General features: G+C 32.9%; 1 protein-coding gene across 2 annotated transcripts in view; it reads right to left on the minus strand.

The window, feature by feature from the left end:
* Positions 1-7961: 7961 nt before the first annotated feature.
* The window catches only part of LOC113062845 (CD2-associated protein-like), a 38178-nt gene continuing 29488 nt past the window's right edge, over positions 7962-16651 (minus strand). For both annotated transcript variants that reach the window (XM_026232872.1, XM_026232871.1), the window contains exons 15-19: positions 15734-15846; positions 14615-14701; positions 11689-11867; positions 11426-11489; positions 7962-9675 (exon numbers count right to left, since the gene is read on the minus strand). In XM_026232872.1, the coding sequence (XP_026088657.1) occupies positions 9634-9675; positions 11426-11489; positions 11689-11867; positions 14615-14701; positions 15734-15846 (485 nt within the window). In that variant the 3' untranslated portion in view covers positions 7962-9633. The remainder of the gene's footprint in view (positions 9676-11425; positions 11490-11688; positions 11868-14614; positions 14702-15733; positions 15847-16651) is intronic.

Consider the following 16651-nt stretch of genomic DNA (forward strand, 5'->3'; position numbering starts at 1 on the left):
CAATTAAATTTGATTTAAAGTAAAAAAAAAAAAAAAAAAAAAAAAAAAACTTTTTCAGCTAAATAAGTTAACTGCCGACTAGAAACAGCACAAACAACATTCTAAATACACTTACATTTTTCAGCAAAGAACAGCAGCCATATGTGAGCAAATATAAGAAAGTATTGTTTACTTTAAATATCTCTGGTTGACAGCATATTCAACAAATACTTTTAATACTAAAGCCTCAAATTAAGCACAAGTTCCACTCTTCAAAATGGTAATCTCCAAAACTCCAACCTCATCTCATCCACAACACAATAAAATATGTAACACTAACAAGTGTCCTTTTTCTCAAAACAAATCTGACCTTTACGCTCCACATTCAGTCTAATGCACTTATGCAAAGCATGTTGGCACCTGAAAATCCACTAGTATCAGGCCTGAATTTAGTAACACGAAATTGCATTTTGATTTAAAGCTAGTGGCTTCTATTAAACCAACTAGAAGTCATTTAAATGTAAATTAAACAATTCTTTAAGTTTAATCATGACGAGCCTTTTGTCTGTTATGCCATAATAAGAGGTTAATGTGCAGTAAATGTCAAATCTATACTGAAATTGGTGAAATTTTTTGGTGGTCCTAAAATTAATGTATCAATAAAATCATTGTCAACAATTTGGTAAAAGTAAAGAATGTTATGACACTTTCTCCATCAGGCCAACAAAACTCCAGTCAGCAGTGACAAATGTATGCCCCTTTTGGCATTTGACAATTCACAGTGAAAAAAAATTCTTCATAACTTTCTAATTTAGTTTTACACTAAAGAGAGTGAGTTATACAGATTTGAAACAACATGAGGATGAGTAAATGGCAGTAATGGCTGCAATTCTATTTTTAAAACATTCACTGTCACAGGAATTTCATGTCCATCCAACTGCTGAAGAAATGGAAACTAGAACTGGCTGCACACTATGATGCATATTTCTGCATATACTCAAGGGATGCAGGTCACAGATGTTGATGTCTCCCTGTTATTTACACAAGCACTGGCCATTTGCCATGTTTCTTAATTTAGTTAGACTTAACACAAATTCACACAACCTTTGCAACTTCTCTTTTATTTAGCCAAAAATGATCAGAGGGCCGATCATTTTTCTCCCCGTTTCCTCAAGATTAACTGAAATTTTACATTTATATTCCATGCACAATGCTTAAGTTTCAAGTGTTAGAAAAGGATTAAAATATTTCAATTTGTTTCTACATTTCAGCGGGGAAAACATCTCATCCTACATCATACTACTGGAATATACAACCTATTCACACCTCTCGTGCTCTTTCTTCAAAGCACGAGCCTGAGAAGGTTTACCTAATTGAGATTTATATTTTATAAATTACAAAATATGAATATAAATGTATATTATTAGTATTAGTATTTTTATTTGCCTACGAGAGCCATAAACCCATGAACAACAACAAAAAAGGCTAGAAGAATGCCATAATAGTTAATAAAAGCAATGTATATTTTCATATAGGATTATGGTAATAATGGCCGTTTTATGTAAATTGCTTCAGTAGCTGTAGGTTGAGACGATTTCTCTAGTGCTTTGTTATTTGGGTACATGTGCTTCAGATCAAAATAATCAGACTCGAGTGTTTGTGGCAGTCTCTCGCTTACATGCATATCAATTACAGCAATCTATGATATATATTGTACGTTAATTTGCATTATATTTGGCTGAAGGTTTCATAAGGGAACCAGTATTACATGACAAAAAATAATCACAGAAATTAAAATGCCAAGGCAAACATCAGTGCTGGCTTGACAAAACCTTGTCTTAAAGATTGATCATAATGTCTGTGAAGAAGACACATCTGGACTCAATAACTACATAGTTTTATAACAATGTCAGATTTATAAACCTGGAGAAGAGCAAAAATTTTCTTGTTTCATTTTACTTTGTTTTATTTGCATTAGTGCTGCCAAAAATAATCTGTGAATATGTAATCAATTTTACCAACTGATATATATATATATATATATATATATATATATATATATATATATATATATATATATATATATATATATATATATATATATATATATATTGTGTGTGTATTACTAGACACTTAATATTTCACCTTTCAAATTGAAATTTCCTGTATTTACTGTTTGCTAGCCACATCAATTCAATTGAAAAGCTGAGATAACATGATAAACAAAGACATTTGCAACTGATACCTGAACATCCGATATCAACATCCATCAATATCAGTGCCACTGATAAGTATAGTAACATTTTTGTAGCATGATTATTAAACCTAACAGAGTAAAATGTGTGACAACTAGCCCAAGCTTCTATACTGTATTAACTAAGCATACATTTGCTTCATCATTCTTGTTCAATTTTAACTGTCACTCACATTTTTGAACGTAGACAGTACATGATCCAAACTTAATAATTTTTTATAATTCATGACTGAAAACATTTTGTAACGTGATTTTGATGTATCATTTTTCTTGGTAATGCAATGTTTAAATTTAAAATGGGTTTCAAAAGATGAATTTTGAGATTTTAAGTTTTCAAGTGATATATAATTTCTGATTGTTTCTAAAGTGTGAGAAAAAGGCAACAAAGAAGACTTCTGAGACATAAGACATAACTCCTGTTATGATGTAGGTTTTTCGATGTGCACTCTTGCCATAAATTAATCTATTACTTTTCCCACATAATTTTTTACAAAAAAGGTAAAATATCAGTTTAGGAGTCTTAGACCTGTCCAACGATATACTGTATAGTTTGTCATGATTAGTTTAGGATTTAATTGCAATATAGTGAAGTAAATCCCACCGAGGGGCCGGGTGACAGTTAACAAGGATACATTTGTTTTGTGTTGCAAGTTCTCTAAAAGGTGATGTTTAAATATTCAAACAAGGCATTATCTAATTAAATATGCACTAATTTGCACACACGAAATCTGAACATTAGATTAAAGTCAGGCTATTGTTTAATTTTGAACAAGGTTTTTACAAAGGGGATTTTGGATTTCTTTTTATCACTCTACAAATCTGAAAACAGCAATAATAATAATAAATCAGAAAAACCCTAAAAAAACAAACCAAAACAAATAAACAAATAAATCATAGGTTTGCATCACATTTTATTTTCAGATATAATACAACATTGTTTGAAAAAGTATGTTAGTAAAATGTAATTTGTATTTTGGTTCAACTTATGAGCAAATGTCAGAGCCAGAGGACAGAGTTATGTGTGAGGAACAAGATCCATTAGCACCTAGTAGCTTGAAGTGTTGGCAACATATCAGAGAAATGCATTAGCAAATTCACACACACACACACACACGTGCACGCACGCACGCACACATACTCACACATAAACACACGCACACACACACACACACACACACAGTATTTGGATATATCTGTAGCCAATGACACATGAAAAGGCAGATTAAAGACAGCCCACATACAGGCTAAATTATATCATCTGTAGCATTTTCTCATCTCCACAAAAGGAACATAGGAATATGATTTTATATGTACTGAAAATTGTCAATTGTAAAACTGACACATTTAGCTGTATTATGTAAGTATAATTCCATTTACTAAGGTAATCTATGTTATTCAACAAAGAACCTTCTGTGACTATTACAAATTATTTAGTAAACCACGAATTTCCAAAATAACTTGTCTGGAGCTGAAGCACATTCAAAGACATATGTATTTGCAATGGCATCCACAAGTCTGAAATCAGTCCGAAAATCAAGGAGCTTTTTTCCATTGAAACCTGGAAATAAACAGAAATTGTTTTAAATACTGAAATTTTTTAAAGAAAGATCATGTTGTAATGTGAAGAAGTAAGTTATGCAAACGCGGGTGTACAGTCAGATGTTCTTGTTTCCATTAAAGAAAAAGAAGGACAAACCAAACACTAAGTCATTATGAAACAAATAACTTTGTCAATTAAATGTTTCACTTAATTATATGCTGATAAGCTAATTTTGTATTAGAAAAATTGCATTAAATTATAAAACATTAATGGTCTAAGACCTTGGACTTAAATGAGTCTCGTCCACCAATTTAAAATACATGTAATAAGAAGTCCTCGCCAAAATAATTAACTGATTAACTGAAACTCAAATTGCATAAAAGAAAAATACAGCATAAACAACTATTCAAAGAATAAGATAAATGTACAACAGTCTATTTAGAGAAAATAGTACCTTCCATCTAATTATAAAATATTAACTGGCGATTGCTGTGCCATCAAATGTTCATTTTAATAGTCATTTCAAATCACTGATTATTGTTCAAATCACCGGACATGATGACCAGCATTGATTCGTACTCGGGAAATCAGCCATAGGTCAAGGTAATGCATTGATTACTCTGCATCTCTATCCATGGATTTGTTTTAGTCCACTATTTAAAGACAGGATGAACAGAAATGAAGAAGATGCAGTGCAATCATTGTGAAGGTCAGAATAGTCAAGTGCCATGGCAGTTCATCTGACTAACCCTGTGAGTGCTTGAAGATAACCAGTCTGTGGATGAAAAACCTGCACTTGCTAATGGCCCGGAGCAGTGTGAGGGAGTTAAAGTGACCTATACCTAATGAAAAAGAGCTAGAGGGACAATCTATTATTTCAAACTTAAATGCAGGTAACTTTCAGGCACAAATAATGTCTTTCAAACATACAGTTTTATTTACAGCTTTGAACTATATGCCATGTTATATTACATTAGGTTACAATGTAAGAATTTCTCATAGTGACTGTTGATTAAGGGTTTTCATTAGAATAAATCACTGCATTTTCATTTACATAAAGAATAATATACAGCAAGACAGTCATCATTGTCAAATGATTGGAGCACCCTGGTAATGACTGCAGATGTCCATTATCCCTTTTATTTAATGGCAGCATACCAGAAGTCAAACTCTTAATTTGAATTTAATAATTATATAATCTTACCTTAATTATCTATCAGCCGGCAATCGGATTCTGTTCCTGAAGCGACCACAGATAATGTGGACCCAATGTTCATACTATCCATCTTAAATAGTATGTGAGATTAAAACAAGTGTGTCCCAAAGCACAGTACGTTGAAAAGAGCACTCCAGAAGTCCGCGGATGGTCGACTATTTCAGGTAGATTTTTGAAGTGTGGATTTGTGCACACTCTAATGGCTAATATTGCCCATAATACATTGTTCTTTGGTGAAGGATTCAGTTTAGAACTACAGATACGAATAAAAAACATAAAAAAAGGAAAGATATGACAGATGTGCACGACTGACAGTTAAGAAGAGAGGTTTAAATGAAGGGGTTTGAATTACTAATAATGAACATTTAACCTGGCATGAATATTTATTTAATGTCATCTGTGTTATATATCATTGTAGAGGATGTTGACTGTGACAAGCTGTACTTTGTCTTCACCAAAAGAGTACATTCTTTAAAGGCGTAGTATAAGTACACACATTGAGATGCAGAATATGACAAAAATATTCTAATGGGGACTGCAACGTCAATAGACGGCAGCGTTGACAAGTGCTTGTGTGAATGATTATTTACAGAAAATTGTGCAACTAATATTTAACAAAAAAATTGATTGACAGCACTAATAAAAAAATGTTATGGATTGACAATTGTGATTGAGATTAATCTTTTGAAAATCCAATAATTGAATCAAAGGAAGCAGCATGATATCCTAAAGCAGTGAGAGTGGAGTGGAGTGGAGTGTTGGCTGCTGAAAATTCAGATTTGCCATCATGTAAGTAAATTACAATTTAAAGAATATTCAAAGAAAATAGTTTTTTTTTTTATTGAAATAATATTTTACAATATTTTTATTTTACTGTATTTTCAATTTGATCAACACAGTTTTTACAAACATAAGAGTCTTCTTATATTTTTTTATATTTATTTATTTATTTATATTTACTTTTTTACTGCTCCATACCGAGTTTATCAGAAACCATTCCCATTTATGCAGAGTTTGAATTCTGACTTGCATTACCACGTTAGATGAAAAAGGCCCTGAGTGAAACCATTGTTATGGTTATGGCCACAACAAAAGAATTTTAAAAGGGCACATTACCACACAAATTAATGGACACCACTGACAGTCACGGGTTTGGTTCAAGGGCTTTCAAGGAAAGAGCACAAAACAACCCTATGAGAGTGTCAACACTCAAGTTTATGAGATGTCAGCTGATTTACTAAATTAAGCAATTATGCGGTAGAGTTGTGCATTATTTTTATTATTATTATTATTATCAATAAGAAAGGTTACGTTTGTAAGCAAGCAATTAGCACTCAAAATCTAATTCAGTTCATTACTGAGGATGCAGCATCTGTATAGTGTCCTTAGATTGACCAAATTTGCCTTCAGAATGTCACGAATAAACAATTCCCTGATTCAGCCATGTTTAAGAGTAAATACAAAGATTCTATTTGTTCTATGTACTTGTATTTTATTTATTATAAAACTTGACCCTCTAACATTAACATTCTTTTTCTATTAGCTACTTTTAATAATAATAATAATAATAATAAATCAATGAACCCTCTATCTATTCAATTTCCTTTCCACTTTTTATTCCTACTGTTTTTATTATATATATATATATATATATATATATATATATATATATATATATATATATATATATATATATATATATATATATATAAAAAATATTGTATTATATAAATATATTGCATATATTGTATTATATATTGTAAGTTGCTTGGGATAAAAGCATCTGGTAAATGAATAAATGTAAATATAGTCTCAGCTTAGTGTTAATACATGGTTCTGTACCAACAATCAACTTCAACTGAATAATAACGGTTTATGCATTTTTAGAAATTGCACTATATATAAATAAAGGTGACTTGTCTTAATCCTGATATCTGCTTGGCTTTGTTATATAAGATCAGTGATGGACTGCATGTATCCGTGGTCAAAAACAGAACTGAGCATAGTCTGGTAGGCCATGCTCACAGGCATGCTCTCTCAGGGGCTGCAGAGACCAACCGTTAAGGAATGTAAACTGGCTCTGATCAGCTCGGCAGATGAAAATGTGAGTGTTTTTGAAGCATGTCATTCTGTCCAGATCTGGGCTGAATCCAGCTCTGCGGTTTCCATTAGTTTCCTGTTCTTTGTGACCCATTTAAAGGGTTAGTTCACCCAATAATCAAAATTATGTCATTAATAACTTACCCTCATGTTGTTCCAAACCTGTGAGACCTCGAGAACGAGTCAATCTTTTGTTCATTATCTGGCTTGGCTCGGTGTTCATCTTCAGTTCAGTCGGTGTACTGTTTGAGTAGATGAATTACTCCAGGATATTGGTTTGTTTGAACTCAGAGGGAGTGTTAGCCACATTAAAAAAGTTAACAGCTTAAGTTATTTGTGGATTATTGCGTATTGGAAACGCGAACAGTTTCAAATGATTCAGTTCGATTTGGTGAACTGTTTCAAGAAGATCCGGTTACATCAAATGATTTGTTCGCGAACCGGACATCACAAACTGCTTTGTTTTCAATTCTCTCTCACAACAGACCCGGAAGAGAAGACAATGCTGAATAAAGTAGTTTTTGCTATTTTTGGGCCAAAATGTATTTTCAATGCTTCAAAAAATTCTAACTGACCCTCTGATGTCACATGGACTACTTTGATGACATGGCAGTATACCGTACACACAGTTTCAATGGAGGGACAGAAAGCTCTCGGACTAAATCTAAAATATCTTAAACTATGTTCCAAAGATAAACAGAGTCCTCGGGTTTGGAACGACATGAGGGTGAGTTATTAATGACATAATTTTGATTATTGGGTGAACTAACCCTTTAAGTACATAATTGTGACATCTCAAAATGTCCTTGCTCTCTGATCGAACTAAAATATGAAAATTCAGAACACCTTAAAAATTACAGAGACCAGAACAATCTCTGTAAATAAACATGACATTTATTTAGTTTGGGGGGTGTTAATCATGTAAACAAGATCATTTTGATAAATGCTGAATGCGCACAACAGATCTTAAAACAATAAAATGGAATGTGTTCTACCAAATTTCAGATGACAGAGATGAATAATTTCTTTCCTATGTACTTTCACGAGAGATCCTTTAAAGCTGTTGCAACAAAACAAAACATAAACAAATTCTTCCAACAATGAAAAATGGGAGAACCAATGGAAAAATGGAAACCAAAAAAGGGATGTCTGTTTATTGCTTTAGGGATCAACCTGTCATCCTTCCGCTTCAGCAACCTCAATCTCACACAGAGACAAACATACAATCCCTGATCAGGAATGCATTAAAAATGTATTTTTAGTTTAAGAGGCCTGAGGAATGGGCACTTTTCATTGTACCTGAAAGTGCTTAATTTACTGCATGTTTCTAGGATCAGAACCAATTGATAAAAAAATCAATTTTGGTCAGCAGTACTTCTACAGCACAGCCGGTGTGGATACATTATTTCTGGTTGATGTTAAAAGACAGAGTATTGTTTTATTTTTTTAAACAAGCTCCCATGTTTGACTGTGGTTTAACACCTGTATTAGATCGTGCCAGCTGTTTCAACTAGCCAACCAGTCAAGTAGAAAGCATTTTCAGAAAGGCTTGTGCCAAAAAACAAAAAAAATCTTTCCAATTTCCATGTTTCACTGTTATACGTTCAAGGGGGTGGATCAGCAGATCAAAACCACTGGCAATATGTGCCATTAAACTGCAGCTTAAATTGCAAAATGGATTTCTTGCCATTCATATGGGGAAATTACACTGCTCGCTGAAGTCTGAATGTTTTAAACCAGAGACAGATACAAAAACCCAGTACATTTTCTTTATGATGTCACAATCAGTAGACAATAAAAATATATCATGCTGTAGATCTAAGTATATACACACATAAACACACAAACATATATTATATATATGTGTGTGTTTGTGTATGTTTGTATGTATATATTTATATTTATATAGTATGAGATCTCCCAGTATTAACACTTGTAAAAATCTTAACAGGCACAATAGTGTTACCCTGGATAGGAATGTTAGAGAAAAACAAAAAATAAACATTCTCCCTTTCGAACAAACAAATAAACAAACAAACAAACAAACAAACAAACAGAATACATCATCCCTATGGAAACAATAGTATGCCATACATTTGATAATCATCTAGAGAGGCTAATATAGACAGAATATTGCTGAGATCATAAGTTTTTTTTAAAACTAACCCATGTCATAAAAAAGCAAAGAAATAACATAATCCAACATTTATACAGGCTCAGTAGTTTTGAATGCATAATCCACTGCACTTCTCAGTAAGTGCACAGACTGCATATCCAGCACAGTAGTAAAGTAAGGCTTCAATCATTTTTGTTGGCAAAAAAAAAAAAAAAAAAAGGACACCAAACATATACATCTGTCATAATTACACTTTTCTAAACCTAGAAAAAAAACCTCATCATGTGCAAATATTTGAATCTTACAATTTGTGGAGCAAGTCAGTGAGTGTAAAGATGACATGAACGATATCCGACGCTTCATCTGAAGGTCGCTTTCCACTCGTGATACATCAGCGGAGCCATCAGTTCAGTTCAGGATGCCTGATTTCATGTTGATTGTACAATCTTCTTCAGTTTTTCTATCTCCATCTGGAAACAAGCAGACACATTTTTCTTCACATAGTGCATTTTTTTTTAAATAAATATTTTGTAAGCACTATTAACCTGTTTTAAATGGAATAGTTCACCCAAAAATGTAATTTAATCGAACATTTACTCAAGATGAAGAGTTTGTTTCTTCATCAGAACAGATTTGGAGAAATAAGCTCATTCTCTTCAGTGAATGGGTGCCGTCAGAATGAGAGTCCAAACAAAACATCACAAGAATCCACAAGTGATCCACATGACTCCAGCCCATCAATTAACGTCTTGTGCAGTAAAAAGCAGGATGTTCGTACGTTTTAACTTTAAACAGTCACTCCTGCCCAAAATACCTTATGTGACCCTGGTCCACAAAACCAGTCTTAAGTGTCAATTTCTTTGATAAATTGAGATTTATACATCATCTGAACACTGAATAAATAAGATTTCCATTGATGTATGATTTGTTAGGATCAGACAGTATTGGCCGAGATACAACTAATTGAAAATCTGGAATCTGTGGGTGCATAAAATCTAAATACCTTTAAAATTGTCCAAATTAAGTTCTTGCAAATGCATGTTACTAATCAAAAGTTATGTTAGGAAATTTAGAAAACATCTTAATTGAACATGATCTTTACTTAATATCCTAATGATTTTCGGTATTAAAAGTACAATCGATAATTTTGACCCATACAATGTTTCTTTTTGGCGATTGCTAAAAATATCCCCCAGCGACATAAGACTGGTTTTGTTGTCCAGGGTCACATACATGTCCTATCATATCAAAATCACAGACATATTTGTTTAGAACAATTTTTTGCTTGATCTGTGCATATTTCTCTCTTGATTCAGGTGAGACAACTTGTTCCACTGGAGAAAGCAATATTATGGATGACAGATTTGTGTTTTATCCAGAAGCAAGTTAAAAACATCTTGATGGATCTGTTTATTATAAACACACAGCTTTTATATTCAGATGTTGACTGATGGGTTTATGTGGATTACTTTTAGATTATTGTGATGTTTGGACTCTTCTGACGGCACCCATTCACTGCATAGTATCCATTGGTGAGCAAGTGATGTAATGCCAAATATGTTCCAATGAAGAAACAAACTCATCTACAGTTTCTCAGAACTACATTTTAGAATTTTCAAAAATAACAGAATTATTATTAACTATAATAATTTGCTCAAATTCACTTTTATGAGATGAATGAAAAAAAAAAAAGGAAAAGAAATTTGGCCAAACATATCATCCAAAAAAATCCGCATCATATATCAGCCATCGGCTGCGCTGATCTCTAAATAATGGCATCATTAATGTGAGATAAAAGCAATTTACAGAAAACACAAGGCAAATGTTTTATCAGTGAATATAAGTTTATAAATATATCTACAAATGCAAAGAAAATTGGTCTTTTTTGAAAGCTTGGTGAGTTTCAGGTTGTTTTCCAGATCGCCTCAATCACCACAACCGATACCTTAGGCTTTGTGTGTGCAATATCTCTTAGAAGCTAGTGGACTTTAGGTAAAGTATTGTTCATTTTTATGTTCAGTGAGTGTGAGAAACGCTCAGCAGGAGAATCCGAGCTGAGTCAGACCCCTTTGTGTTCACCCAGCTGAGAGTGGAAGCAAAGCCAAGGTATCCCGCCTGCATTTCACTGCCCACAGAAACAGCACTATGACATCCGTTTCCATCAAACTAACAAACTCTGACAAGCCGTGAAGAGAACTTCTGATTTAAAGATCATTTTACCTGCAGGGCCACTCGTTTGAGTCGTTCATCATCCAGCTCTTTTCGGAGTTCACTTAGCTCTCTCCTGCAAAGTTATGAAAGAGGTTACAGAATTATGAAAATCAGCAGAGGTTTTCAACCTTTATGTCATAAGTGATTTCTAAATACTTCATTTACAAATGCGATGATATTTCAAATAAACAGCTTTTGTGCATTATATTTTATAGACAAAACCAGTACAGAATACAAGAAAACAAACAGCATGAAGCAACATTATCACTTACGATTGTATTGTCTTGAGTAATTCTATAGACAGCACTAGCTCCTTTATCTGAGTCTTCATTTCCTCCAGTTCAGATCCTTTCTCCTCTTCCTTGTCAGGTTTTGGTTTGGGCTCAGGCGTGATATGGGTTGCTGAAACTGTTTTAGGCACCGAAGATGGTAAGGGTGATGAGACAGACGTCTGCAAGTAAAACAAAATCCAGTGTATCAATTAGTATAAAACAACAAAATACTCAATGCCATGTGTTTCGCAAACAGTACAACTGTAAGAGTATATGGAAATACACTTAACTTTTATAAACTACTTCCAAACTAGTCCCCTAATAGCCTAATTTACAAGACTGACCTCAAACCAATCTCTAAGGTGTTTCCAGCTGAGAGACTGACGTCATGATCGTAATTGCTGAAAATTTCTGCTTAAGAGGAACATTAGTCATTCCACTTAAATGTAATGAAATGAAACATTTCTCAGGCTAAAAATGTGAGATATTAATAAAACACAAGAAAAAAGTCAAAAGAGGTGGTCTGAGTTCATTTGTCCAAAGTGTGATTCACTTATAGTGTGCATTCTGAATGCAGAGCACTCTATGATATATTTTCCACATAAACATCAAATAAAGATATGTTGATTTGTGTGACAATATTTAGAGTGAATAAAATAATGTTAATGCTAAATAATGCCGATGCTAAATAATGCTAATAATAAAATCAAATATGGATACAATGCACATGCAAATACATAGCATAACTTAACTGCTTGATTTCTTGAAATCATTTGTAAAATTTTAACTATATTAACACCTCTTGTTCAAATGTTCATTGTTTTACCAACTTTAGTAGAAACTTGTAGTAATTTTTTTTAGATAAATAAATTATTTCAGTACTTTTTAGATTGTATTTTTTATGTGCACCCTGCTGAACATGAAAGCTGCTGCTTTAACGAGAAAATATCATCCATCAAACTACAGCCACATTATTTTATAAATAAATCGTGATAAACCAAATAATGACATGCTAATTTAATAAAAAAAATTACCAGACACTCAAACATGATTCAGATGATACTGTACAATCAATAGAGCATTATCAATCTCTTTCTTCTCTTTATTTCTAAAAAGAGTGACCGTGTGGAAATGTTTTCAGTCGACTTCACATAAGCTTAATATAAAGAACACTAAATACTAAAATAAGTCTTTAGAACTGAAGCCTCATTTAAAAAGAGAGCCAGACATTCAGTCGAGATCATATCAGAGTTGCTGTTTATCTCACAAACCCTTGAAAACATAATTTCATGGGATGTATTTTCAAGGAGCCACAGGTTATCTAATTACTTGGTTCAGAAATTACAGAATGGCACATACAGTAAGATTCTTGCATTAAAGAGTTCAACAACAACAACAACAACAACAACATGCATTATTTATGTGCCCATGTCATTCTTCTTTGTGTGAATTGTGCAGTGGTCTAACTTCGTTACAGTACTTAAGTATTTTTTGGGAGTATCTGTACTTTACTTGAGTTTTTATATTTCAGCCAACTTTAACTTTTACTCCACTACATTTCCTAATGAAAATCTATACTTTTACTCCGAAACATTTCCCCGAAGCATATTTGTTCAGAAGAGCAGAAGAAATCAGAAGAACACAGACTCCAGGAAAGCAGGTTTGATGAATCAGTGGTCTAGCACAAGTTAGACTCCTAAAACACCTTTGGTCATGTGCAAACAAGTGCGCGCACAACTGTCAATGATTCATTTCCCACTCAAGCCGAGTCAGGGGTGTTGCGATACAGCAACATCTCCATAATATGTTAAGTGTTGTTGTAATGATGCGTGATCGGACATTATTAAGTATAAATCACGCACATGATTTATTAGTCTATTTAAACTAAAAATTCAAGGAATTCTAAATTTCAGACAGCAAAAATGTTTCTGTATGACTTTTTATGTTTATATAATTTAATATAGTCAACTTAATCTATATCACACAAAGGTTCTTCTGCAAATATCAGCAAGAACACATTTAATATATTTTATACAAGTTCAGTAAAGCAAAGAGTGACTTATGTTTTAGACATAATATTACTTGTTATTGACGAAAATAGTTCCGAACAAAGATCACAGCACTGATTTGCATCAAAGAGTATATATGTCTTTGTCTCTAAGCAATGGTGTTTACTTATGGTGTTTACAGCTTTTTGAACGAATCAGTCGAATAAATGATTCAGTGATTCACTCATTAACACAGTCAAATGCTTTGTTTCCGAATGAATCAGTGGTTTGAATGAATCTGTTGAATCTCAATGACTCACTCATTAAAAGTCACTTGTTGCCCCCTACTGGTGGTTGTAAATTTTACATTTCGACTACTTTGTTCATGTTTTAAGTTATTTCAAATATCAGTATTCAACGTTTTATGTAACAAACAAACAAACATTATTTATCCATCTGTAACTGCAGGTTAAATGCATCCATGTCCCCTCTGAGATACGTAAACTGTTAATACACCTAAATGATTTTTCGGATGCAGATTTCAAAAACAAATTTCTTATGTTTGAATGAAAGACATTAAGTACAGATGAAGTGCTTCTCATTCTTATCCAAATATAAAATGGATAAAAAGAGTTAAAACTGAACAAAATGTTGTTACTCAAGCTGTGTATGAACATTTGTATATATATTTGCTGCTTTTCCATTTTGCATGTACTTGTACTTTTATTTTCAATACTAAAGTACTTTTAAGATAAAAAAATATATATACTTTTTGTACTTAAGTATAATAAATAACACATACTTTATGACTTTTACTGAAGTAGTATTCTAAATGGTGACTTCAACTTCTACCAAAGTCGTTTTCTGGTAAGATATCTGTTGTTCTACTTGAGCTTTCAGGTACACCACTGGAATTGTGCACTACATATTTGAAGTACCTTGAACGAATTTGGCGTGGAAGATGCAGTTTCAACTTCATCCACCTTATCGATTTTCTCAGCTTTCTCAGCAATTTCATTGCTCGGCTGCAAGACATTACAGAGCATGTTACAAAAACATGAGAAGAGAGAAGCACGAATAGCACTATACTTGAAACGCATCCTATCTGGGACTTCATTTGTAAAGCCTTTTTTATCCAGAAAAAAAAAAACTGCCAGATACCCCCATTATGCCATCCTTCACATCATAAGAAAAATGGGTCAAACTTTATTTTAGGGTCCAATTCTCACTATTAACTAACCATTAACTATGACTTTTGCCTCAATTAACCCCTTATTTGCTGCTTATTAATAGTTTATAAGCTAGTTGTTAAGTTTAGGGTATTGGGTAGGATTATGGATGTCATGTACTTTATAAGCACTAATAAACAGCCAATATGTTAATAATAGACATGCTAATAAGCAAGTAGTTATTAGTGTGAATTGCACCCTATACTAAACTGTTACCAAAAAATGTTATATTTATAAATGAAAATAGATGTAATAAAACAAAAAGTGTGCTTATGGTAGCACAAAGAGTTTTAGTAGGTACTAGTTTACCCATCCTGCAGGACTATATTTCACTGAATTCCTTAGTATGGAGAAAAAAAAAAAAAAACACTATTCAAGTCAATGGGGACCAGCAGCTGAAGGTGAACTATCCCTTTAAGGAAACATCTCAGATTTCACCCATGACATTTTGTAAACTCAAAAAAAGTACTAAAACAACATTTCTCAACTTTTCTTAATTTTTTTTATTAGCAATTATAAATGCTGACTGATCAATACGGAGAAAGTCAATACGCAGAATATACTTTTATCAAATTTGATGTCCTTATTATGTTTTCTTTAAGGTGAACACAATTAATTAGTTTTCTTAATGAAATGAAAAATGTACAGAATATTGGTGCAACATGTTTTATCTCCACGTGGAAGGATGTCACTTAATGAATGTGCTAAATTAATGTTTTACATTTTTATGTTATTATCTATGACTTTTTCATTAGTTTGTTTAGTATTAAATTAAATTAAATTAAATTGCCCAAGGCAAAACTAAGCAAAAGTGCATCTTGTACTCACGGAGTGGCCTCTGTGACCAGGAGGTCTTTTGCCAGGCATCTTTGGTCGCTGTGCGGTAGGGTGGGTCAACTTCTCCGAGACCGAGGAGACATCGTCAAAACTCATGAGATTAACTACGGGAATAAGACACAAAAGATTCAGTTCACACATAAGAACAGCCTTCAGTCACACAGTCAAACATGATCCATCTCAGCTGAATTAATTCATATTTGAGCCGAACTGGATGATTTTCTAAAAAGAATCCAGAGCCCTGCTGCACTGACATGCTCAGAACCTTTCAAAAAGATGCTTTTTATAGCAGCTTTCGTGCTACTTTTGTCAGCCTTTCAGCCTGAAGCAACATCTTGGTGCTTTTGTGTCCACAAACAGAGGATCAATTTAAATATTACGCTTCCTTTTTGCAGAAATCTTCTTTTCCATTGTTTCCTTTTCATCTATTTCGTACTTTAAAGTAGATTTAAGACATTTTCCAAGTAAAACACAGTGCCTTCAAGGTAAAGAATCTTCCAGTATACTTGTAAGAGCAACTGCATTTAAACATGTCTTTATCACAGTATTAACAAGTAATGCATAAAAACTTATTGAATACAAACAGCTAGACTTAACTGGAACTTATCAAAATAATCTTGAGCTGATAGTTGCGCTTATCAGGTAATTTAATAGATTTTAATTACATTGCAGTGGTTATAATAGTGTATCAAATGTCTAAAATATTCACACGAAAATAAGATTCATAATTCATAGAAGCTGACACCTTCTAACAGTCGAAAATACATTTCTCTGATCAATGGTTAAGGGGTTTGGTGAGAATTGAGCAGTTTTATTTCAAGGATTCAAAACAGGGTAAATCTTCGAAAATAACATGCCAATGACTTCTAAATAAATCCTTTAAAAATCCACCAAAAAACAACAACAATG

The sequence above is a fragment of the Carassius auratus genome, chromosome 45 (genome assembly GCF_003368295.1).
Source record: "Carassius auratus strain Wakin chromosome 45, ASM336829v1, whole genome shotgun sequence".
Lineage (NCBI taxonomy): Eukaryota > Metazoa > Chordata > Actinopteri > Cypriniformes > Cyprinidae > Carassius > Carassius auratus.